At 32.6% G+C, this 24,496-nt stretch overlaps 2 protein-coding genes and 1 pseudogene across 3 annotated transcripts; 1 reads left to right on the top strand and 2 right to left on the bottom strand.

Annotated features, from left to right (window-relative positions):
• Nucleotides 1-358: 358 nt before the first annotated feature.
• On the bottom strand, nucleotides 359-3,441 carry LOC140840121 (WD repeat-containing protein GTS1). Its single transcript, XM_073207252.1, has 8 exons — nucleotides 3,230-3,441; nucleotides 2,930-3,137; nucleotides 2,547-2,642; nucleotides 2,161-2,235; nucleotides 1,796-1,906; nucleotides 1,243-1,334; nucleotides 1,061-1,145; nucleotides 359-929 (listed from the first exon to the last, which is right to left on the bottom strand). The coding sequence occupies exons 1-8, from the start codon at nucleotides 3,367-3,369 to the stop codon at nucleotides 564-566; spliced, it is 1,173 nt and encodes a 390-aa protein (XP_073063353.1). The 5' UTR covers nucleotides 3,370-3,441; the 3' UTR covers nucleotides 359-563.
• Nucleotides 3,442-4,009: 568 nt separating this feature from the next.
• LOC140839316 (uncharacterized protein OsI_027940-like) lies at nucleotides 4,010-5,752 on the bottom strand (annotated as a pseudogene).
• A 10,223-nt stretch (nucleotides 5,753-15,975) lies between these two features.
• Nucleotides 15,976-23,338, top strand: LOC140840120 (ABC transporter C family member 14). Of its 2 annotated transcripts, none has more exons than XM_073207250.1 (12): nucleotides 15,976-16,172; nucleotides 16,961-19,150; nucleotides 19,689-20,009; nucleotides 20,093-20,179; nucleotides 20,279-20,893; nucleotides 20,994-21,158; nucleotides 21,252-21,546; nucleotides 21,629-21,843; nucleotides 21,951-22,256; nucleotides 22,574-22,637; nucleotides 22,734-22,973; nucleotides 23,061-23,338. In XM_073207250.1, the coding sequence occupies exons 2-12, from the start codon at nucleotides 17,051-17,053 to the stop codon at nucleotides 23,159-23,161; spliced, it is 4,509 nt and encodes a 1,502-aa protein (XP_073063351.1). In that variant the 5' UTR covers nucleotides 15,976-16,172; nucleotides 16,961-17,050; the 3' UTR covers nucleotides 23,162-23,338. The 2 variants fall into 2 exon arrangements, with proteins under 2 accessions (XP_073063351.1, XP_073063352.1); XM_073207251.1 differs by lacking the exon at nucleotides 15,976-16,172 and adding an exon at nucleotides 16,787-16,810.
• The last annotated feature ends 1,158 nt before the right edge of the window (nucleotides 23,339-24,496 follow it).

Raw genomic sequence — 24,496 nt, 5'->3', positions numbered from 1 at the left:
AAGTAATAATTTTTTATGGATGACCCAAATAAGAGATCCATCTCACAAATATGACCCGTGAGACCGTCTCACACAAGTTTTTGTATTTAATAAATCAAAACAACTCCTGTATGATTAAAATTAAATGTCCATCTTTGTTTAATTTAACTGAAAAACATCATACATAGAGACTTATTTTAATGAATCCATAACTTACCTTTAACTGATATATCTTAATAACATATTTTTTTATTTGTATTTATATTTTGAATTTTTAAATGATCGATAGTATAAAATTTTATTATAAAATAAATATTTTGACATTTTAAATTTTAATATAATCTAGAAACATTTCACGTAAAAATAATAATATGCATGTATCTCGCATTCGAAGGATTGTGGACAAACACCCTAAATAATTTCTCAAACTTTATAAGAAAATTACACAGCTATGAATAAACGGTACATTACCTGAAAAAAGAAGGAAAAAAAAAGGACAATAACGGTACATTCGACTATGAGAAGAAACTACGCAACTATAAATTATGGTACATTCTAAGAGGTTAACAAATGAAAACCAGCTGCTAGTAAGGACTATGCCGGCTTTTTCTTCTGTTGGTCGGTGATTTTGCCACCAAAGTATTTGATATCCACGAACAATTTTTATCTGTCGACTCATCAGACAACCAGCAACATAGCCGGCCATCTTCACCACCTGTCCAACCAAAAATACCGCTGTTTTTTGAAGTTCGACCAGGAATGCCGGACATGGGCAATACGCTCCTTACAATCCCTGTATGGCCACCTTGAAAAACAGCTTCTGCAGCTTCAATCCCGTGTGTTGTGCCATAATTTACAGGAAAATATCCGAAAGTGCCATTATCTGTGCCTCCAATCACCCAAAGGTGATCAACCTCAGCCGAGTAGTGACAATCAACAAAATAATCAACCTATAGCACAAGTGTTCATAAGAGACTCAATTTTCCTTGCAATACGCGTGTATTGTAAGTGAGATGCAAAACACAAGTGTAATATATGTTGATATAACTCTAATACTTGTTCATAATTAAAATCCTCATACATGATCATTAGTCCAGCTATTAGAGGCCAGCGTACGAGCATCCTCAAAGTTGGCTTCAGTTCGAGTGTCATTCAAATCCCAAACACTAAAAGAAGCAATTTAGAATGTAAGCATTAAATTCCTGTTCAAATTCACAGGGTGCAGGAAACTAATAAATTCACATACGCAATTCTTTGACATACCTTAAGGTCTCAATATGTGTTAAACACCACAATTTCTGATCTGCCTCACCGATAAATCCCACTTTTCCGATTGAAGTTCCGACATTAAACACCTTTATGTTACGGGAAAAATGGAGAAGAGAATCAGAGGAAAATTTCAACAAGCTTTTCAAACTTGTTAAAGATAACAACTGAGAAAGTGAATTGAGATGCAACGAAATAATTTATTCATCAAAAGAAACAGGTTATAAACCTGAATAATATAAGGAAAAACAAGTTTTATTTTGAAATCAATCAGAACCAAGTGAAATAGAAAAGGAAATAAACAGTAATCATTCCTGCACACAATGTTATTTAGCTATAGAAAAAATATTCATGAAACAGACAATAACTTGTCAAATTCTGGGAATGGTGACAAATATCATTATTTGAAACAATTCTCTCTTTAAATTCTGAAAATGCTCATCATTATAAATTATTTAGTACAAAATATATGGAATCACACCAGAAACTTGATGGTGGTGTGCATATATCAGACGATGGTAAGAACCCAAGGAAAAGATGTTTCACTTACCGACACCAAGTGATCGTCGTCGTTTATGTTTCCACTGGTATCAAAAAGGCACATCAACCCATCAACTGAAGCAGAAACAAGTTTGCTTTGATTACCGGGAACAAAGTGAACCTGTGAACAATTTGCATAATCAAGCATTAAAGTCCAACATATTCACCAACTCTATCTATTTGTACACTGACATTCACTTCCAAAACAAATTATGCTGTCAGCTACAAATGCAGCAAGTAAAAATAAAATGATTTTGGACATTTAAGATCCATCCAGCGACTGTCCAAGGCAAGAGCACCAGCCTTCTTCCTTTGTCGATCTCTTACTTCTGCACTTTTTTTGTTATCAAAAGGAAAAAAGGCATCTCCACAGACCTGAGTAACATCATCCATGTGAGATTCTTCCAGGCATGCACTCCGCTTCATGGTTCTCCAATCCCAGAAACTTATCTGTATGTTTCCAAATCATGAGCAGCGAAGAGCATGGGTTGATGAATCAATTGAAATAATAATGTATCTGAATTCCCAAACTCGACATAAAAAAAGCCATTTAGACCTTCTCAATCTAATGAAGTAATTAGTGCATATAGATGAATTGATATTTTCTCAATCTTATGAAGTACCTAGTACATGCATCTAAAATTGGACTGGCAGTGTCATCGTGCACTAACAACATTCATATCAATGTGTCAAAATAATAAAAACGATCCCAATTTTGTCAAGGGTAATAACCTTTTGGAACTGTCAGAAAATGATAATACCTGAGATTTACACCCCGCAGCAAGAAGATTAGCGCCTGATCCACCAAATGAGAAGCAGAAAATCTCATTTGATGGACCTGCACTTATACAAGTCACCTATAGGGCAAAGCCAAAATCAGAGTAAGTTTGGATCCTCTGTATAGAAAACACAAATAGAACATATATTCAAATTATCAGACCTTGTGTTCAATTTCATAAATTTGGGCAAAGAGGCAACAATATGTTAAAGAGTGTTTAGAACCTGCTGTATCAACTATATCCAATTTCAAGATTTTTTCAATCGTCGGAATCAGTATTTAAAATTTTCACACGCCAAATCAGTAAAAATAAACAAAGGAATCACAAAATAAGCAATGCAAACGAACAAGTGGAAAAAATAGAACCTGCTGGCAAGACCTGGAATCCCAAACTCTGATGGTGCTGTCACTAGAACAAGAGTACAACACATGCGGAGACGATGGCCCGACGAATGAAATTTGATTGATAGTCGCGGAATGTCCTTCACATTGGCCAAGGTACTGCCCGGTCGCAGGTGAGTACAACTTCACCTCATTGGTTGAAAGTGATACCGCCATTGACGTCCAATCGTCCCTAAAACAATCAAATCACGACAGCTCCTCGGTATCAGATAAAGACTATGCAATTCGACGAAAAAGAAGAAGAAATTGAGAGTGAAAACATACTTGGCAGCAATTTGGAATACGTAATCATCGCCGAAGTTAGTTTGAATCGAGTTCTTGAGCCCGTGCCGTTTGAAAAGTGTTGATTCAGTAGCAGATGTTTCTTCTTCTACTTCCATCACATCCTCAATTTCCATTGACATTGCTCCTGTGGCCTGTTTTGAGCGTGAATATAATAAATACTAGGGTTTTGGACCTTGTTATTGGATCAAGCTTAGTTTTTTAAAACAAAAAAATTAACAAAAACCAAGCTTACTATTTTTAATGCTTAGTTTTTCATTTAAAAAAAATTCAAAAAAAACCAAGCTTACTATTTTTAATTAGAGTATAACCAAGCTCCAATTTGGCTCCAAAAAAAATTAATATATTCAAATTTAGCTCGAGTCATATAAATCAAATATTTTTCAATTTGATTTGAAATATCGACAAATCGTTTTGATACATTTACATCTCTGGTCACCATCTCAGACCACCAATTTTAATTTGATTCCCTTTATTCGATTTTAAGAAAAATTCAACCAACTCGACTAACTAGAAAAAATTAGGTAAATTCAGTTTTGTGTAATTAGTTCGGTCATACATCTGTCCAATGCAAGTTGGCAATGCTGAAAGCAATACCGAACTTTTTTACAAATTTCATTTTCTTTAGAGTCCCACTCCCTCTTGGCACAATTGTCCATCATGCGCGCCAAACATATATCCCACACGATACATGATCATTTTGGGGTATAAAAAGGGAAAGTTTATCATTCCATGAATTCAAAATACAAGCTACGCCACATGTAAAATAAAACGTTTTTTTTTCCTCTCAAAGTTCAAAAAAGGTATTTAACCGGTGCAGGGTAAAAAGATGGATAGTCGTGTCAACAAAAGCATGTTTTGCAACGTAACACTCTAAAGGTCAACTGACCCAACAACAAAGGCCAGGGTCCTCTAAACTAAATATTCAGATAATTACAAACTCTGCAACTTCAACTTTAGCCTCCCGCAGCTACTCTCTCTCCCACGACTTTATCATCAGCTTTGTCTTCGGGTTTATCTACCTCTGCATTAGACATAAGATGCACATAGGAACGAGGACAAATCAAGAGCTAGAGCACAACCAGAAGACTGAAACCATATGAAAGATCTCATAGTATTGACACACTACACGTGAATATGCTGATCAACAAGATGGAAGATCACATAGTATAAACAAAGTGAACCAGCCCGACAAAGTGACACATTTTAATCACCAGAAGCTTAGGTAAAAGGGTCGATAACACAACTAGATACTACCTTCATCCAGTTCATCGTCACTATCATCAAATTCATCACTTCCTCCCATGCCACCCATATCACCAAATTTCTGTAAAATTTGTAAAAAAATAAAACCATTAAAATAATAACAATAACAAAGAAAAACCAAGTATAATGCCAGGCAACAGATGCACAAACTCACAGAGAAATCCATGCCACCCAAATCCAAACCAGCAGGCCCTCCTGATCAATTGTTAAGAGATTCAAAATCTCTTTTCACTGGAGAAACTTGACAAAATTTGTACAAAGCATTAAAAGAAAACATAAAACAAACCAGTATTATCATCTTCGTCCGCCCATTTATCCCAATCTACTTTCACATAATGAGGAGTCTTTGCATCTCCACGTAACAGTTTGCTCCACCATTTTTTCTCTGATTTCTCCAAAACACAGAATATATTTCTCACGCCAACATTTATCTTGCTCTCCTGATAAATAAAACTTGTGAGTTGTAGAAGAATGGAAAAGCAGGTAGAAAAACTTAAGATGAAATGCGCATATAAAAATTAGAGAAAGCAGGCAGATGAGCCCTTGATTTAAAAAGACAAAAGATCAACCTTCATAACAAAATATACATCAATATGTTCCTCCCAATGGAAAATAAACAAACTGATTAATCTAACTAGTTGGGTCACATAACAATTTTTTACGCATATTTTTCTACAATCCATGATGACGTTCTCAGAAAAATAACTGATAATTTTATTCACATAAATCCCAATAACAGCGGGCTGATAAATACAGATCCACAAGCATATCTTTTCAACCCAAAAATTAACAAGGGGTCATTTTTTATCATCAAGAAAGGGAGTGTGTTTTCCAACCCAGTAAAATAAACAGACAGGACAAGTACATCAGAGAAGCAGCAATGGGTTACAGACCTCAAATTCTAGAATGTGCATTAATTTGAAAAAATATTTTAATAATGGGTAAAAAAGTTCATCATCTAGAAACTTCTAGTCATCAAAGCACCATTGAAATATTGTGCCAGCGCAACTCACCTCAACATTAACTTTATCGTGAAGATCTAATTTGAGTTCGTAAAGATTGTCTGACCCGGCAGTGGCTGAAAAGGTGAATACTCCTTCTGGATCAAGGTTGACCTTAGAATTCTTGGCATCCGGAAAGCACCACTGTCAGATAAACCTTATCGTCTCTTTCGGCCCATTTAACCTCAGGGTGTCGACTACAGAATAGAAATTCTTTTAGCCAACGGCTAAATGGCATAAACTACATTAACGCAACTCTAATGGATAACAATTAATATAAATTGCAGAAATCATAGATTTTCACAAGTATACAATCAAGTACTGTTAAGTTGATGGGAAAATACCCAATAGAAATGACATTTCTTTTGATATGTTTCAAACGGAGTTTTAGCATGCACATGTTGGTTCTTAGATGGTTTCAGAGTAGCTTTACAGAAAATTAAAGGAATGTTTGCAACATCGGAAAAAAGATTCTTCGGTACTCACTAGTGAAACTTTCGTGTGTTTCTTAATCGAAATTTTGCGTTAGCTTTACTTAATTTAATCAAAATCTCAAAACCGATCCCATGGTGATTATAAATAAATGAAAATCTATTTGATAATATCAGAGAGGTGTGTTATCCAATTAATGATATTTTATTAAAAATAATATTTAAAATATAATATTATAATTAATTATATACATCGCTCTAACTTACAAAATTTCAGTTTCTTACCTTTATTTTCAAGCACTTTCCACTTATAATTTTTTCCACTTCATCGCAATATATAAATTTAATCACTTTTTCAAAGCATAATCTTTTGCAAATACTCCTTAACACGCATAAGTTGATTATGAAATATCTATAAATTCCAAAACATAAAAACTAAAATACAGCTATCAATATGATATTTCAACCTAATTTACAAGTAGATAGCAATCAAGTCAACAACTTGAAGCAAAAATACTTGACAAGCAGAAAACAAACAACTTACAAGAACTTTCGATAAAAAAAAAAAACAAAGATTAACAAGATGAAATCAAAGTCGTAATATTGATTTCTCTGTCATTGAAGACAAAATTACCTCATTTTTTTCTAGAACGCTAGAAGAGTCCAGTGTTGAAAACCCTAGAAGCAGCGGTTTATGGCTGGAAGTTGTACTTACAGTTACTGAGCACAAATTAAATGGCTCAGTTTTAATTTTAACACTATCCGAACCCGCTTTTTACTTTGAAATAGTAAAATCGCATTTCGTGATTACTCACATTGATCAGCCCAGACCGCTTTGATCTGCTCTGGGCTTGAAATTTTTCATGGGCCAATTGTTTGTTTCAAAAGCCCGTGAATACTTAAGATATAATTGTAATTTCATTACAAATTTCGCCAACTAATTAGAAATAAATAAAGATAATAATCTAATATAATAAGTTTTAAAAAATTCATTAATATATTATTAATAAATAATAATTTGATTTGATTGATTAAATTTAAAATATGATGATAAATTATTATTTTGTATTTTAATATTTAATAAAATATTAATAACATTATTTATTAAAGATAATTTTTTTAATGATTGATATAAAAAATAATTAATAATTTAATTTATATAAAATAAATAATTTATAAGAAATATAAATAATATGAGTAAACATACATAAAACTGAATAAGACAAAGTGTCAATTAATTAATAATAATTTAATTTATATAAAATAAATAATTGATAAGATATATAAATAATATGAGTAAACATACATAAAACTGAATAAGACAAAATGTCAATTAATTAATAACGTGTAACTTACGTACACAATGATTTCTAATATAATCATTATAAATTATAGAAAGCAGTGACTAGCAAAAGTCAAAACAGTAAAGAAATCTAGCAAAATCCAGGAGATGACACGTGAAAAGAGGCGGCATAATTTATAATTAACTATTTGCTATTTTAATTTTGAATGAACGAGTTTTATTATTATAGTATAATATATCAATATTTAAATTAATGTTTCATTTAGTTATGTATTAATTACATAAATTATAATAGATTTTAAACGATAATATTATTGGATGAATTTGAAATTCATCTTGATTAACATGAAATACTATATAAACTTACAAGATATTGATTTGAAGTTTGAGTGAATCTTGTGTGAGACCGTCTCACGGATCATAATCAGTGATACGGGTCAACCCTACCTATATTCACAATAAAAAGTAATACTCTTAGCATAAAAAGTGATACTTTTTCAAATAAGATATTCGTCTCACAAATACGACCCGTGAGACCGTCTCACACAAGTTTTTGCCTTGAAGTTTTTTATCTTATTTATCTAAATAGAAAAAATACAGCTGAATATATTTGAAATACATGAATTTTGAAATATATCAATCCAAATGAAACTTAGGTTGCGTTTTGATGGATGGATTTAAACCTAAAGATTTCAAATCTATAACTTGTTTTGACAAATCCAATTGACAATGAATTTTAAATAATAAAAAAAAAATTGTATTTTTGTGTCGTTACCGTGAATTTAAAAAATAATGTCGACATGAAGTCATTTCAAACTTTTTCCTCATATACTTATTCAAATCCAAATTCTTCGATGCAAACGCAACTTTAAAGATTGAGATTTGATCAAGTATTGTTGCGACATGTGAAATGACTTTATGCTGATATTGATTTGAAATTTACCACGATAATTCAAAAAATAACTATTTAAAAACTGAAAATTATTACAAATTAAATTAATCTAAAGAAATAAATGAATCTGTTTTTATGAATTTGAAGTGCTTCGTAAACAAAATTTGAAATTCAATTTGAATTGAAGGACTTCGTATCAAAAGGATCGTTCTCCTTCCCACCTTAAACAAGTGTTCAGATTTGGATAGACAAGCTTTACTTATGTGTACGGAAGTAATCGAGATAAAATTGAGACTTACTTTTTTCGATTGAGATATTATTTATTTTGTAATTAAAGTCATTTTAAATACAACTGTCATTGCTCACGTGTGCGTCATATTTGGACACACACATATTTGGTAAATCTTGGGTAAATTTCGGTTAGCTTGTTTTGTATATTGTGGTTTGGTGTTGTCGAAAAAGTTGTTGAGAGAGGATTTTGAATTATTTGTGATGATGTTATGGGCCATCTAGTATGAGGTATGTAAAATTAATAACTCTGCTATTGAATTACAAAAAAAAAAATTGAGAATTGATTGGACAGTTGTATCGTTGGATGCATATCAATGTGTAAATATATTGAATAGATATTCACAGGTGGATGGATTTTTGGCTCCAGACCACGTGTGTCATCCATCGTGACCGAATCAGCGTCGGATGGATGTTGATGCAGCTTGTTGTGAAATCAAGAATAAATTCAGTGTTAAGTTCATTTTACGGAATTCGGTTGGGGGTAGTGGGAGGAAAGGCTTGCTTTATTAGTCCTTCGAGTTCAATGAAGGGGGCAGAATTGATGGATGTTCGAGAAGGAATTGACTTTTGTCGACATGATAGTTTCAGGAATGTTTGCATTTTTTCATCTTCAATCCAGACGGTTCAGGCAGCAACCAAACCTGGTGAAGATCGTGGCCCAGATGGGTGGATCATTAAAGAAATCAGATCTTGCTTGGAATCTTTGGAATTTATTTCACTTCGACATGCGAAAAGAACGTCGAACAGATCAGTTCATCATCTAGCGAATGAAGCTATTAAGAATGATGTTATTGGGGAATGGTTTAATTGTATGTTTTCATCAACCAAACACTTTATTTCAAATCCAAATTATTTGATTTTGGATTGAATTTATATCGAGCAAAATTTAAACCTATCAATTTACCAAGATGGTTATCGTTTATTAAATACCTCAATCCAAATACAATGTTCGGACAAATTAAATTCTGGCGAATTATAAATCATCACTTTGAGTACGCCCGTTGTCAATATAGGTTGATTTAATATACACCCAGATTAAATAATACTTAGACCCACCATATAAATTCAATATATAGGTATATATAAGTTTCGTATGTGGGAAATGAAAGATTTCGACCTAAAAGATTTGTTGTGGCCAGAAAATAAAAGATTCCCAAATTACGACCCATTTTGTCTGACCAGCCATTAAATATAATAATATTTTGGACCATAGTCGTTAATTTGATCATAGATTTTTTTATGAGATTATATCATAGATTAACTTTATTATAGATTCGAATTATATATATGAATCGAGTCGATCTGTTTGAGATTATCTCACAAAATATATATATATGAGTGAGTCTCATGTGAGACCGTCTCACGGATCATAATCTGTGAGACGGGTCAATCCTACTCATATTCACAATAAAAAGTAATATTTTTAGCATAAAAAGTAATACTTTTTCATGGGTGACCCAAATAAGAGATCCGTCTCACAATTACGACCTGTGAGACCGTCTCACACAAGTTTTTGTCTATATATATATATATATATATATATATAACCAACTTTATTTAATGCACCGTGTCTCACACATGGAAAAGACGAGTACATGGCATGTGGTAATCAATATAGGACGACACGAGTCCGAAACATGATTTGTGTAGATTGATCTAGTTTTTCACTTTCTGAATAAAATATATTCGTGATTGATAAAATCCCTACTGACAAAATTTGCAAAACAAAATAATGTGTTTAAAAAGATGAATTAATTTAAGTTGTATTTGGAATAAGTAATTTGAAATCCGTGATTTTAAATTTATTTTAATTGATATATAATTTAAATAGAAGAAATTCGAATTCATTTCTACTAATTTACATGATAAATATAATAATCACAATTTATTTAAAATGGCTCCAATATTTTTGTTTACTCTGACACTTGACAAAACTCTACCATTAAAAACTAAATGATAGAAGATTGTCTAAGTAATATATGGATAAAGTTGAGGATTGTTTAAGTCGAAATATACATCTCTAAAAACTTAATTCAAGCGGTAGAACATCTAACACACTCAGAAAGCTAATTTTACAGGGATGATTATCAAAAAATATATATACAATTCAAAATAACTTAATTAAAATGACTATTATTAACAATTATATATGTTTAACGTGTAGGGATGTATAAAATATGACTTTTGTTCATTTATGTCTCTATTTTATGAATTGGGGACACTGAATTGATTAGTCATTATTTTTTGTAGGGTCGTGGAGTAACTAGTCTCGAATGCACGCACTGCGATGAAACACGAGCCGTTCAAAATATACGATCTGAATCATGCCAAAGGGCCATACGACCAATTCTCAAGCTAACTTCCGTAAATTTGACGTCATGAATGACGAACTTTTTTATTTCATTTAATTTTTTAATTAATTTTGCATAGAATATTGAATATTGTGTGTTGTTTCGAAAGGAGTCGACGATGTGTAATTACGAGTCAACATCAATTGCTTCAAACTTGTGATGCAGTCATGTTCATATACCGTCCACAAAACGGAACCAAAAAATAGAAGTTGGTAGGACAAAAATTTTTTTAGGGAAACAAGGTATATATTAAGGGAAAAATAATAATAATAAAAAATAATTATTTTAGACCCATGATCAATAAATTAAAAAATCGACAAGGAAGGTCGCACCCATCCACCCCTATTGGCTCCATCACTGCACTCGACTACTCAAGTGCGTACACCCGTGCTCCTTTTAAAGGGCAAGTCAGGTTTGAGATTTTTGAACCTCGTCTTCGTATAAAAAAAAAGAGTGTTTATATGTTAGAAAAATGAGTTTTGTATTCATTTAAAATCGATAAATAATTCGAACAAGTTACGTAACGAATGTAATTATTTTTTCATTAATTCCTCACATTTATTAAACATCTATTCGTGGATATTGTGCATTTTATTAGTTTGCTCAAACGTTTTTGATATATTCTTATCATCTTAACTAGTAAGATACCATCACTTAAAAAAAAAAAAAAACTAGTAAGATACCATTTGTTTTACAGGATGCGATAAAGGAATAATGCATAATCCAAATGATGAAAAATGGAAGGTATATATATTTATTTAATGTTGTGTTATAAAATATATATTATTAATATATATTATTTAATAAGATTTTAATACGCATTATTAATATTTTATTCTATGATACAATTACTAAAACATCCCTGCTTGAAAAATATCTGCACCCACCACTTCACCCACAATGACAGCCACCAGTAGCGCTTATTAATGTCCATCACAGTCCAATCATCACAAGAAAAAAAGAAAAAAAGTAACACTTATTAATGTCCATCACAGTCATTTCAATTATCGCGTATTCTTTTTATAATATCAATCATGAAACATATTGTTATTAATTTTTAATTTTTTATCCAAAATAAAACATGAGTAAATATGTGAAAAATCCCTAAACATGTCTTTGAATTAAAATTCAACACCACGTCATAATTTTTTAAGATTTAATATCTGACAATGATGTAATTTTAGTTTTAACTCCGTAACAACCTAAAGTTACAATTTTACTCTTTTATTAATTAAAAAAAATATATAATTTTATCCACAAAAATTACACATGTCTTTTTTATCCAAAATATAATTTTAAAAAAAAATTATTTTTCAATTATCATGAAATAAGATTAAATACTTATTTTGACATATAGATTATCTATTTTGGGGTTTCCGATACTTCATTTCGCTCTTCGAATACTCAAAATGTATAAGAAAATACTATATTTTCGAGTAACCACCACAAATTCGGTTATTGTTGGTCTTTTTATGAAAGATGTATTATTATAACTTATTCATGTCATTTTAATTTTTTTAAAAAAACATGGTTCACCATTCATCATGAAATAAGATTAAATATTTATTTTGACAAACAAAATATATATTTTGGAGTTCCAAATACTTAATTTGGCTCTTCAAATACTGTAAATGTGTAAGAAATTACTGGATCTTCGAGCAATAACCATAAATTCAGTAATTGTTAGTCTTTTCATTGAAATTGCATTATGATTACTTATTCATTTTATCTAATTTTTGAAAAAAACACAGTTTCTCATTAATCATGTAATTAGAAAAAATAGTTATTTTAACCAATAAAGTACCTATTTTGGTGTTCCAAATATTTGATTTGGCTATTTGAATATTTCAAATGTGTAAGAAAAATACTTGAGTTTCAAATAATATTAAGTGACTGTTGATGGCGTCATTTGTGAAGTTAAAATGTGATACCTGGATTGGTGCGAAGAATATATAATTAGAGTCTACAAATACATTATTGTACTCCCTAAATGACATTAATGAAGTAAAAATTTGATATCTAAATTAATACAAATAAGACATAATTCGAGTCCACATGCTTGATTTTATTCTTTAAATATTTAAATTCGATTATTTGATGATGTTCAAATAATATAGTTTGAAGTGAATATTTTTCATTGTGTCATTCGTGTAGTAAAAATGTGATACATGAATTGGTATAAAGAAAACCTAATTTGAGTTACAAATAGTTTATTTTACCCTTAAATACGCATATCCGACTATTTGAGGATTTCAAAATGAATAGTTTGAAGTAAATATGGAATGACATTTGATAATGACATTCGTGAAGTTAAAAATGTGATGCTTAATTTAATAATGACACTTGATAATGACATTCGTGAAGTAAAAATGTGATGTTTAATTTAATAATAATAGTATCTAATTCGACTCCATGGATATTAATTTTTAATATCAATCATTAAATATATTGTTATTAATTTTTAAGTTTTTATCCAAAATAAATCATGAGTAAATATGTGAAAAATCCCTATGCATATCTTTGAATTAAAATTCAGTACTTTACCATAATTTTTTAGATTTAATACCTGACAAATATAAGTTTAGTTTTAACTCCTTAAAAAACCCAAAGTTACAATTTTTCCTTTTTATTATTTAAAAAAATATATAATTTTGTCCACAAAAAGTACACATGTCTTCCTCATTCAAAATATAAATTTAAAATGTCACTCAACAATTTTGTCCACAAAAATCACACATTCACAAATCTCATTATCAAATATCACTCAATACTAACTTCAAACTATATATTTTGACATCCTTAAATAATCGAATGTGAGTATTTAAAGGATAAAAACATCAAGTATTTGTGGACCCAAATTATGTCTTATTTATTAATTTAGGTATAAATTTTTTTACTTCATGAATGTCATCATTAGTGTCACTCAATATTAACTTCGAACTATATTTTGACAACTCCAAATAATTGGATATGAGTATTTAGCGAGTAAAATCATGTATTTACAAACTCTAATTAGATACTCTTTGTACCAATTTAGGTATAACATTTTAACTTCACAAATGACGCTATCAAAAGTTACTTAATATTATTTATACTCATATATTTTCTTACACATTTGAAGTATCCAGATAGTCAAATCAAAAATCTGGAGCCCAAAATATGTACTTTATCGGTAAAAATAAGTATTTTTTATAATTCCATAATTAGTGAGAAACTGTGATTTTTCAAAAATGAGATGATATGAATAATTCATCCTAACACAGTTTCATTGAAAATACTAACAATTGTTGAATTTATTGTGATTGTTCGAAGATCCAGCATTTCTTACATATTTGGAGTATTCAAAGAGCCAAATTAAGCATTTGGAACTCTAAAATATTTACTTTGTAGGTCAAATAAATATATAATCTTATTTCATGATAAGTGGTAAACTATGTTTTTTAAAAAAAAAAAAATTAAAATGACATAAATAAGTGATCATAATGTATTTTTAAATTAAAGACTAACAATGACCGAATTTGTGGTGATTACTCGGAAATATAGTAATTTCTTATATATTTAGAGTATTGAAAGAGCGAAATCAAGTATCCAAAATCCTATAATAAGTACTCTGTATGTCAAAATAAGTATTTACTTTTATTCTATGATAATCGAGAAATAATTTTTTTTTAAAATTATATTTGAGTGAGTCTTATGTGAGACCGTCTCACGGATCATAATCTGTGAGACGGGTCAACCCTACCCATATTCACAATAAAAAGTAATACTCTTAGCATAAAAAGTAATACTTTTTCATGGGTGACCCAAATAAGAGATCCGTCTCACAAATATGACCCGTGAGACCGTCTCATACAAGTTTTTGCCATTATATTTTAGATGAAGAAGACGTGTAATTTTTGTGGGAAAAAAATATATTTTAAAATATTCTTTAACTTTGAGTTTATATGGAGTTAAAACTAAAATTATATCACTGTCAAATACTAAATCTTAAAAAATTACAATGATGTACTGAATTTTAATTCAAAGATTTGCAGAAAGATTTTTCACAAATTTACCCATAAATCATCTACAAAATCGATTCCTATTTATTTATTTTTCTGTAAAATAATTTTTTTTGAATTAAGTTGTAAACGAGAAACAATTATACCTGTCAGTATAAGTACATCTCATTAATTTTGTAATTATCGTATTGTATTTTATTTGAATAGAAATCAAATTATTATATAAAAAAAATGTACAAGTATATATATATATATATATATATATATCAAAATGATATATATATATATATCAAAATGATATATATATATATCAAAATGATATATATATATGTCAAAATTACACGTACATTTTTGTATATATATATATATATATATATCAAAATGATATATATATATGTCAAAATTACACGTACATTTTTGTATATAATAATTTGATTTCTATTTATTTAATAATTTGATTTCTATATATATATATATATATATATATATATATATAAGATTTGACCGAATCAAGATTTCGATTTCGATTGATTTAGTCGTTTAATCGAGAATGTAGTAATTGATAAAAATTTATATGAGACAGTTTATGAGTCATATTTTGTGAGTAGTATCTTATTTGAGTCATTCATAAAAAAATATTTACTTTTTATGCTAAAAATATTACTTTTTATTGTGAATATATGTAGAGTTGATTCGTTTTATAGATAAAAATTCGTGAAATCATTTCAAAAAAACCTATCAGTAATAATTGAAGATTTCATTAAATTTTTTGAGGGAAATTACACCTGTCAAAATATAACCGAAAAAACATTACAACAATAATTGCAATATGAGTACCTAGTATTCAATCTGTCCACGTATAGAAGATTAAGAAAGAAGAAAGGAGGACCGTCTACACACTGCCAGCATGCGCATTCAATGCTAAAATTCCACGTGACAGTCCCGCATACTCGCCGAGCTGGTTATGGTTAACACTTAACACCACCATATAATATAATTTCAAATTTTGGAATCTTCTCATTCATTTCAAGCAATCCGACGTATGCATATGGTTCAACCCATCGATGATCGATTCATATTCACGTATTTTTTGCGAATTAAAAACCACAGAAAAGAAATATATACGTGTTCGTCCTTTTCTGGATTGTCTTTTTTTATAATATATATTTCTCGACGTTTGTTTGAATAGTTGTCATCTCCGGGTCGCGGTCGTTTACTTGTCCAAAATTTCGATTCTTCCACCAAAAGTCCTTTTTTCCTTTTTGTCCTCCACGTCTCTATTTTTCCACACGGAAATGGTGCAATTTGTGTTTATTAGCCCTTTCTAATTCTATTCCCTCCTCCATTCTTGATTCTGCGCTGGAGACCAAGCGCCGATGCTTTTAGCAGGTAATAGCTGTTTATCACACGTATCGCTGGAACCCATTGAGTAATTTGACTTGCACTTTCGCTTTTAATTGCTTCCCATGTTTTTTTTCCTTCTTCTCCGCTTCAAAAGTTAATAATTTTAGTCCTGGTGATCACCTATTTGTAGCATCATTTTTGTAACTTTCCATGTTTATTTAATCGGTTCCATTTTAATGGGCTTTGAACTGTTCAACGATGGTTTTGACGCTTTTACGCTATGGCCGAAAATGCACTAGTTCTCTTTTGTGGAAAAAGTTCGATCTAGCCTTTTTCTTTTCACTAGTTCGTCTCATGATTAACGTTTTGTCGTCGTTTTTTTTTTTTTGGGCTGTAAAGACTGGAGCGATTCCTAAAAGTCTGGTTCCTGTATTTCTTTTGACTGATAATGCGATTTAAAAGATGTGGAATTGTTCATGTTAATTTAAAAGCTAATCTTATTCATACAATATGTTGATTGTATAATCACCATCATCATTATTATATTAAAGAGAGTTTGTTAACTTTCTCTGATGGTGTAATAATTTATCTTGCAATAAAGAAAAAAAAAAGGAGACCAAAGAAAGAGAAAAAATCAACTTAAACCCAGTGGAAGGAACATTGTTCCCGAACTGAACTCATACGTACTCAATCTATATTTAATTCTATGATATCTAGGATAATAATTGTCTTATTATATTACATGATCATCGATATTTACCAGGCACGAACACGTCTAGGCGGTCTGCCCACAATTCAAGAATTACTCATTAAATGCTTTGTCTACTTTGCAGGTCGGCAAGAGATGAAAGTTGGAGTTAATACTGCAAACTAAAACAAGTAGTCCCAAAAGTTCGTGATTTGGGATTTCATTTGTGGGCAGTATGGCATCATCTTCTTGGATCACCTCCCTTTCTTGCTCCGGAACTGCGATGCCATCTTCAAATAGCAGCTTTTTTTCTCAGTTCGTTCAGTGGCTAAGATTTATCTTCCTCTCACCATGTCCTCAGAGAGCCCTTTTATCTTCTGTGGACATTATTTTCTTGGTTATTTTGGTTGGATTTTCAGTTCATAAGCTGTGTTCAAGATTTACTTCCAATGGGAATTCGGAGTCTGAATCAAATAAGCCTCTAATTGGTAACAAGAGGGTTCATGTCAAAACTGATTCTTGGTTCAAGATTTGCCTCGTAGCTACTGCAGTTATTGCAGCTTGTTCAATTGTTATATGCATTTTTGCTTTTACGAGTAGTGCCCCGAGAGCATGGAAAACTTTAGATGGTTTATTTTGGTTGATTCAAGCGATCATTCATGGAGTCATTGCTGTTCTGATTGTTCATGAGAAGAGATTTAAAGCTGTTACTCATCCGGTCACGCTACGAATATACTGGATTTTGGAGTCTGTTATCTTTGCTCTTTTCTTTGCTTCTGGGCTTTTGCGTATGATTTCTTATAATGAAGCTAGTTCTGACTTGAGAGTTGATGACATTGGTTCAATAGTTGTGTTCCTTTTGTCTGTTGTTCTTCTTGGTGTAGCAGTTAAAGGGTCCACCGGGGTCACGGTAGTAGAGGACTCCGATCCAGTTATGGACGGAGATGAGAAATTGTATGAACCCCTTGCGGACAAATCAAATGTTACTAGATTTGCTTCGGCTTCTATTGTTTCTAAAGCCTTTTGGCTTTGGTTGAATCCCCTTCTAAAGAAAGGTTACGAATCACCTCTCAAGGTTGAGGACATACCTTCCCTTTCGCCTGAAGACAGAGCGGAACGAATGTCGGAGCTTTTTGCGAGAAATTGGCCTAAACCTGAGGATAATTCGAAGCACCCTGTTGTGAGAACACTGATTCGATGCTTTTGGAAACAATTCCTTTTCACTGCTTTTCTGGCAGTTGTTAGGCTTTGTGTCATGTATGTTGGGCCCGTACTCATCCAGCAGTTTGTTAGTTTCACATCGGGGGAGAGGAGTTCTCTTCTTGAAGGATATTACCTTGTGGCTATCCTACTGGTTGCGAAGTTCTTGGAAGTTTTGAGTTCTCACCAATTTAACTTCAATACCCAGAAACTCGGCATGCTTATTCGATCCACACTTATTACTTCTTTATACAAGAAGGGATTAAGGCTATCCTGTTCGGCAAGACAAGATCATGGGGTTGGTCAAATTGTAAACTACATGGCCGTTGATGCCCAACAACTCTCGGATATGATGCTGCAGCTTCACTTCTTGTGGTTAATGCCATTACAGATCATTGTGGCTTTAGTTATACTTTATCGATACTTAGGTCCTGCCACGTTTGCTGCGCTCTTTGGACTGGCATTGGTCATGTTGTTTGTTTTATTTCGTACAAAGAAGAACAACGGCTACCAGTTTAATATAATGAAGAATCGTGATTCGAGAATGAAAGCAACAAATGAGATGCTTAACTATATGCGGGTGATCAAATTCCAAGCATGGGAAGAGCACTTTAACAAGAGAATCCAATCCATTCGTGAAGCAGAATACGGTTGGCTATCTAAATTCATGTATTCTATAGCGGCAAATATCATTGTCATGTGGAGTGTACCACCTTTTATTGCGGCAATTACATTTGGGGTTGCAATTCTTTTCGGGGTTCCACTATCTGTTAGCACTGTTTTTACTACAACTTCGCTTTTGAAGATGTTGCAGGAGCCAATTAGGACTTTTCCGCAGTCTTTGATTTCACTTTCACAGGCTGTTATCTCTCTTGAAAGGTTGGATAGGTTCATGATTAGTAAGGAGTTGGTAGAAAAATCGGTGGAGAGGGTCGAAAATTGTGATGGAGATGTGGCAGTGGAAGTGGAAAATGGGGCGTTTAGCTGGGACGATGAAGGTGGAGAAGAAGTGGTGAAAAATTTAAATTTAGTGATAAAGAAGGGGGAGCTTGCAGCAATTGTTGGAACCGTGGGATCTGGAAAGTCTTCTCTCTTGGCAGTAATTCTTGGTGAGATGAATAGATTGTCAGGAAAGGTACAATCTAGTTTTCAGTTTACTGCATTCTTTGTGTTAGATTAGTCCATTTATCATCTAGTCAATTACCTAGTACCCACTAAGATTGATTACTGATATTAGCTTTGCAGGATTAGAAACTAAGTCGTAAACTTTCCATGAAGAATATGAATTCTTGTTATATTATGATTTTTGATTATTTTATTTTGATCAACGATATAAGCTGCAATTTTATAATCCTACTTCTATGCCCGAACTTTTGCTGCCGTTATTACTTCCAAATCAAGGCTATCATTACACATCTACTCCCAGACATTTAAATTAGCTGTGGCGCTTTTTTCTCTTTCAGCACAAGTAGTTACGAGATTGCTACTGGTCCACCCTCTTCTCATTTAAATCCAGATGAATGGTTCCTAGCTTTACTTGTTATTCCATAATTTTGATGATACAACTCAACCCTATTTTCAATTGGTGCAATCATTTAAATATACAATTTCTTGCACATGAATAACATGACTCACTGTTTTAAACAGAATGCTTTTTTCCCCATGAATAACAGATCAGAGTATGTGGCACTACTGCCTATGTTTCCCAAACATCATGGATTCAGAATGGGACAATACAAGAAAATATACTATTTGGTTTGCCTATGAACAAGAAGAGATACCAGGAAGCTATCAGGGTTTGCTGCTTGGAAAAAGACTTGGAAATGATGGAGTTTGGAGATGAAACTGAAATCGGGGAACGAGGGATCAATCTAAGTGGTGGCCAGAAGCAGCGAATCCAACTTGCAAGAGCGGTTTATCAAGATTGTGATATCTATCTACTTGACGATATATTTAGTGCTGTTGATGCTCACACAGGAACCGAAATTTTCAAGGTTACTATGCGGAACTATTCATAAAAATCCGTTTCTTTGCGATGACACGTGACACTTCTAATAACTCGATAACATTTTTACAGGAATGTGTCAGAGGAGCTCTTAGAGGCAAGACCATCATACTTGTTACCCACCAAGTAGACTTCCTCCATAACGTTGATCAGATCCTAGTAAGTAAAAACATCCATTTTGAAAACCCATAAATATATTTAGAATTTTTGACTGGCATTTATTAAAATCTTACACTTGACTATGGTTCTTAAAACCAGGTTATGAGAGAAGGGTCGATTGTTCAATCTGGAAAGTATGATAAGCTACTAGAATCGGACATGGATTTTAAAGTTTTAGTAACAGCACATGAAGCTTCTATGGAACTTGTTGATGTGGAAACAAATGAAGATAACAAAACTTCCCCAAAGCTATCTACTCAGAGATCTTCTAGACACGGAGAAGTAAATGGCACTGAAGAACGATCCACGCAAAATCTTGGAAGTTCTAAACTTATCAAAGAAGAAGAAAGGGAAACAGGACGAGTTGGTTTACATGTCTACAAGTTATATTGCACTGAATATTCTGGATGGTTTGGTGTTGTTATTGTGTTGTTTTTATCTTTTGTATGGCAAGGTTCATTGATGGCATCTGACTATTGGCTGGCCTATGAAACTTCGGAAAAACATGCAGCGTCTTTCAACCCTTCTGTGTTCATTGAAGTTTACATTATGATTGCTGCCTTAGCGTTTTTATTGATTATTGTGAGAAGTATTCTAGTCACAGTAATGGGATTAAAAACCTCTCAGATTTTCTTCAAGCAGATCCTTCACAGTATTCTGCATGCTCCTATGTCGTTCTTTGATACTACACCTTCTGGAAGAGTGCTGACTCGGGTACAGATTACCAAATTTATCGAGTAAACGAAAGCTGTTTAATTAAATGAAGATTAATTTAGCGAAGATGCATCATAACTTACCTTTTCTACTTGTGCAGGCATCAACTGATCAGACGAACGTTGATATATTGATTCCTTTCTTTATGAGTATGACTGTCGCAATGTACTTTACTCTTCTTAGTATCATCATCATCACATGCCAGTATGCTTGGCCAACTATAATCCTTTTGATTCCACTTGCTTGGCTAAATATCTGGTATCGGGTAAAGCCCTTTTTCTGACAGTTGAACTTTTTGCCAAATACGTACTTTCATCATTGAAATGACTGCAAAATTAAAATTTTATTTTACTTTCAGGGGTATTTTCTTTCTACATCCCGGGAATTGACTCGATTAGATTCCATTACTAAGGCACCTGTGATTCATCATTTCTCAGAGAGCATTACAGGGGTTATGACAATTCGCTGTTTCAGAAAGCAGGAAAGATTTTGCCAGGAGAATGTGAATCGTGTCAATGCAAATATACGTATGGATTTTCACAATAATGGATCCAACGAGTGGTTGGGATTTCGTTTAGAACTAATGGGAAGCTTCATCCTATGTGTGTCTGCAATGTTTCTGATTGTTTTACCTAGCACTATCATCAAGCCAGGTCCGTTGACGTAGAAATTCAACAAAAGTTTTTGACGTTCCAAATTTTCTCTCTTTGGGATTTAACTTGCTTAAAATTTCAGAGAATGTTGGCTTATCTCTCTCATACGGTCTGTCCCTGAACTCCGTGCTATACTGGGCTGTGTACGCGAGTTGCTATTTGGAAAATAGGATGGTCTCAGTGGAAAGGATTAAACAATTCACTGTCATACCATCAGAGGCAGAATGGAAGAACACGAGCTTTCTTCCTCCGATCAGTTGGCCAACAAATGGCAATGTTGATCTCAAAGACTTGCAGGTAAATGCGTGAGCTGATTTTCGTCGATTCTGTCTTTTAGTTTCAAACACGTGATTTCATTATTGATACTCCAATGCGTGTATGTGTTGGAATCGTTGATAAAACAGGTGAGATACCGGCCAGATACACCCTTAGTTCTGAAAGGAATAACTCTAAGCATATTTGGGGGTGAGAAGATAGGTGTTGTTGGTCGTACAGGAGGCGGGAAATCAACTCTGATCCAGGTTTTATTTCGATTGGTGGAACCATCGGGAGGACAAATAGTCATTGATGGCATTGACATATCGGCATTGGGGCTTCATGATCTCAGGTCCCGATTTGGAATCATTCCTCAAGAACCTGTTCTTTTTGAAGGAACCGTGAGAAGCAATATTGATCCAACTGGAATATACTCAGACGATGATATATGGAAGGTACTAGTCAAGCCATTTTGCTGGCGATATCATTCTTTTGACACTAAAAATGCTGATATTAGAAACTTGTGTCGAGGAGCAACCATTACCTCATCATCCCATATGGTTACCTAACGCTTGAAACATGGCTCTTGATTTGCAATGTAATTACATTTGTTTATATTATCTTTTTACTATGGGCTAAAGGTTTATTATTCATGGGTTTTGGTAGCGCGACACATGCTCATTTGTACAATTTTGTTATTGAGTGTCCAATAGGAGACAAGTTGGTAGCTGTCTTAGTATTGTTTCTAATCTCCTAACTGTTGTTTACGCAGAGTCTTGATCGTTGCCAACTTAAAGATGTGGTGTCTGCAAAACCAGGAAAACTTGATTCAGCTGGTATATTTGAATTTTTTTCTTATTACACAGTGAAATTTACAACTGATATAGTGAATATATATTGGTTTCATTGACCCTTTCCCTCGACTTTTTTAGTGGCGGACAGCGGCGACAACTGGAGCGTCGGGCAGAGGCAACTACTGTGCTTAGGACGAGTGATGCTAAAAAGAAGCAGACTTCTGTTCATGGACGAAGCAACCGCATCAGTGGATTCACATACAGATGGGGTGATACAGAAAATCATTCGGGAGGACTTTGCAGCATGCACTATCATAAGCATTGCTCACAGAATACCGACAGTAATGGATTGTGACAGAGTTTTGGTCATTGATGCAGGTTCATATAATTGATCTCTTGTTAGATTATAAGCGTCTTTCGATTTTTGTAATGTTTGACCGATGTTTCCTTTTTCTTGTTTGATAGGTAGGGCGAAGGAGTTTGATTCACCATCTCATTTACTGGAGAGACAATCTTTGTTTGGAGCATTGGTTCAGGAGTATGCTAACCGTTCTTCGGAACTTTGAGCAAAACTTTCAATTTTCCTTTTTCTCTCTAATAAATTGAGTTGCCTTCTTAATTTGTTCTGTTTTGTAATTTAATGAATAAACCATTAGTATTGTAGTTGAAACCTTTTTTGTTTGTTTTAAACTTTTGATCGGAGATTTTCTTCTCATCGATATACGATACTTTTGTTTTATTCACCGTGCAAAACTAATTTTATATAAAGTAAGTAGTGTTGTGAAAAAGTAAAAATTTACGGTAAAAAGTAAAAATCTCAAACTCTCAAAATTATTAAACTACACACTTTATAATATTTTTCTCTCAACTCAATTGTTATTTCATTCACAAATGAGTGCTCTATTTATAGAGTTTCATATACAAATATTCTAAAATAAATTACCTCATTACATACATCATCACACACTAATTTTCAATATTCAACACCTAATTTTACCTAATTTTCAACATTCAACATTCAACATACATATTTTAATATTATATTTTCAACACTCCCCCTTGTGATGATGATCATAATGATTGTCTTCATTACGTGTTTTTATACTGCCTCGTTAAAAACCTTACTTGGAAAAACCCATTGGGATAAAAACCATAGTAAGGGAAAAAGAGTGCAGTCACGTAAACTCCCCCTGATGTTGACATGAACAGTTCTTCACAAATTTCGTAGATTGCGCATCCCAATATTATATATGTGCTTTCTGAATATTGACGTAGGAAGTGCCTTTGTGAAGAGATCTGATGAGTTTTCACTTGATCGAATGTGACGAACATCAATACATTTATTCTTCTCAAGCTCCTTGGTGAATGCGAAGAACTTAGGAGGAATATGTTTAGTTCTGTCGCTTTTTATGTATCCTTCTTTCATTTGAGCAACACATGCAGCATTATCTTCATATAGTATCACAGGTTTCTCGTCGAATGATAATCCGCATGAGATTTGGATATGTTGGGTCATTGATTTTAACCACACACATTCACGGCTTGCTTCATGTAGTGCAATAATCTCGGCATGATTTGATGAAGTTGTTACTAGTGTTTGTTTCTGTGAACGCCAAGAAATTGCAGTGCCTCCACGAGTAAATACATATCCAGTTTGGGAACGTGCCTTGTGTGGATCAGATAAGTATCCAGCATCAGCATAACCAATTATACTTGGATTAGCATCTTTTGAATACAAAAGTCCCAAGTCTGTCGTTCCTCGTAGATAACGGAATATATGTTTAATTCCGTTCCAGTGTCTCTTTGTTGGATATGTGCTAAATCTTGCCAACAGATTCACGGCAAAAGATATATCAGGCCTTGTACAATTTGTAAGGTACATAAGGGCACCGATGGCACTT

The sequence above is a fragment of the Primulina eburnea genome, chromosome 8 (genome assembly GCF_022965805.1).
Source record: "Primulina eburnea isolate SZY01 chromosome 8, ASM2296580v1, whole genome shotgun sequence".
In the NCBI taxonomy this organism is placed as follows: domain Eukaryota; kingdom Viridiplantae; phylum Streptophyta; class Magnoliopsida; order Lamiales; family Gesneriaceae; genus Primulina; species Primulina eburnea.
The sequence above is the reverse complement of the archived record's forward strand: the minus strand, read 5'-3'. Positions and strand labels throughout refer to the sequence as shown.

Coding starts and splice junctions, on each gene's coding strand:
- LOC140840121 (XM_073207252.1), bottom strand. CDS start 3,369: ATGTCAATGGAAATTGAGGATGTGATGGAAGTAGAAGAAGAAACATCT. Junction 2,236..2,546: donor CTGCGGGGTGTAAATCTCAG/GTATTATCATTT, acceptor GGAAACATACAG/ATAAGTTTCTGGGATTGGAG. Junction 1,907..2,160: donor ACATGGATGATGTTACTCAG/GTCTGTGGAGAT, acceptor AATTGTTCACAG/GTTCACTTTGTTCCCGGTAA.
- LOC140840120 (XM_073207250.1), top strand. CDS start 17,051: ATGGCATCATCTTCTTGGATCACCTCCCTTTCTTGCTCCGGAACTGCG. Junction 20,894..20,993: donor CTGGAAGAGTGCTGACTCGG/GTACAGATTACC, acceptor CTACTTGTGCAG/GCATCAACTGATCAGACGAA. Junction 22,257..22,573: donor CAGACGATGATATATGGAAG/GTACTAGTCAAG, acceptor TTGTTTACGCAG/AGTCTTGATCGTTGCCAACT.